The 1,568-nt window shown below is 42.0% G+C and overlaps 1 protein-coding gene across 2 annotated transcripts in view; it reads left to right on the top strand.

Annotated features, from left to right (window-relative positions):
• The first annotated feature begins 53 nt into the window (after window positions 1-53).
• SLC25A32 (solute carrier family 25 member 32) overlaps window positions 54-1,568 on the top strand; it is a 37,100-nt gene continuing 35,585 nt past the window's right edge. For both annotated transcript variants that reach the window (XM_058443883.1, XM_032760232.2), the window contains exon 1: window positions 54-207. In XM_058443883.1, the coding sequence (XP_058299866.1) occupies window positions 54-207 (154 nt within the window). The remainder of the gene's footprint in view (window positions 208-1,568) is intronic.

The raw sequence follows: 1,568 nt of genomic DNA, 5'->3' as shown, positions 1-1,568 counted from the left end.
CGCGTCCCACCTCCGCGGCCCTGGGCGCCGTGGTGTCGGCGGGCCCCGAACCTATGACTGGCCAGGGCCAGTCGGCGTCCGGATCGTCGGCGTGGAGCATGGTATTCCGCCACGTCCGGTATGAGAACCTGATAGCAGGCGTGAGCGGCGGCGTCTTATCCAACCTTGCGCTGCACCCGCTCGACCTCGTGAAGATCCGCTTCGCCGGTAAGAGCCCGCTCAGACACCGGGCTGCATCCTCTCACTGTCAGCCCGAACTGGGTGGTAAAGATTCAGAAGGAGGCCTGGATCTCTTCCGCCTTTTCCGTTCTAGGGGGAGGAGGAGCATTGAAGGGGGTGCTGTCCGCGTCGGCTAACCTGAACTAGATTTGAGGAAATCGTGCTTGGTAGAGGGGTCGGCCTGCGATCTTCCCCGCTCCTCAAGACTAAGAGAGGGGGCGTGTATGTAGAGAAGTCTGAGAAAAAACATCCTCATTGGCAGAGAAGATGGGATTCAAAGCCTGATTTGTAAAATAAAGAAGGGATTGTCACATTTTAAGGTTTAGTCCTCACACGTGCAAATCATTCACTCTTGGAGGAACTTTGAAATCTTAGCATACCCACGTGATTTGGCAGCTCGACTAGTATTGGGATAGAGCGTAATCTTCAGCGAATGGTTGGGAGTAGATTTGGAAAAGAATTCCCTTGAATGTTTGCTTTTTGGCGTTTATAGAATTGTACAAGTTCCTGTGAAAAAATAGGTAGCTAGAATCGAAATACTATTTTAAGTGTATTAGATGAATTGAGTATGTTGAAATTAACAAAGCATTTTAGGAGTTAAACTCAACACTAAATTCTGGAAAGAGTTTCAAAGATGATCTTTGATAACTGAAATTGCAGAAAATAGTTTCCAAATAAAGTTATTACAAGTTCTGCCTTGAGAATTAAATCTACAGAAATTATTTTAGCATTAGGTAATTCAGTTCACTTGATTTATATTCTCTTAATATTTGTAGACTGCCGTATGGGCTACAGAAGTATCTAATAAAGTTCTTGCCTTCAGGGAACTTAGAATTTAATTGTAGGCGTTACACTTAGTCATATGAAAGATAATTCTAGACAATATAAAATCAAGAAATACAAATACAAAATATAAATACAGGTAAACTGTCAAGAAAATTCTACATTGCTGATGGCCATATGTATCTTTAAGGTTCAATGGAAGATTGGGGCTTGGGGTTTCCCATAGAAGGGCTAATATTTTGACAGCTGGAGAGGAAGCAAGAAGCCGTTCTATGAAGGAAAACCATCGAAAATTATGGAGTATTATCTCTAGAAAAAACACCACAAAGGCATATAATTTCATGAAGTTTTATGATGCATGCACAAATAATTATGTTATTGACAAGTGATCTTTATCGAGTATTTACTAGGAGCAAGGCAGTGAACTATGCTTTAGATGCATTATCTCATTTATTATCCTGTAAATCTATTCACAGGAACAATCCTGTGAGTTTATGATATCTGCTATACAGATGAGGATAACAGAAGTTGACTAACTTGCCCAAGTCACAAGTTTGTAAAGATGG

This window comes from Hylobates moloch, unplaced genomic scaffold (assembly GCF_009828535.3).
Source record: "Hylobates moloch isolate HMO894 unplaced genomic scaffold, HMol_V3 SCAFFOLD_9, whole genome shotgun sequence".
Lineage (NCBI taxonomy): Eukaryota > Metazoa > Chordata > Mammalia > Primates > Hylobatidae > Hylobates > Hylobates moloch.
Note: the sequence above shows the minus strand (reverse complement) of the source record. Positions and strands in the feature narration are given on the sequence as shown.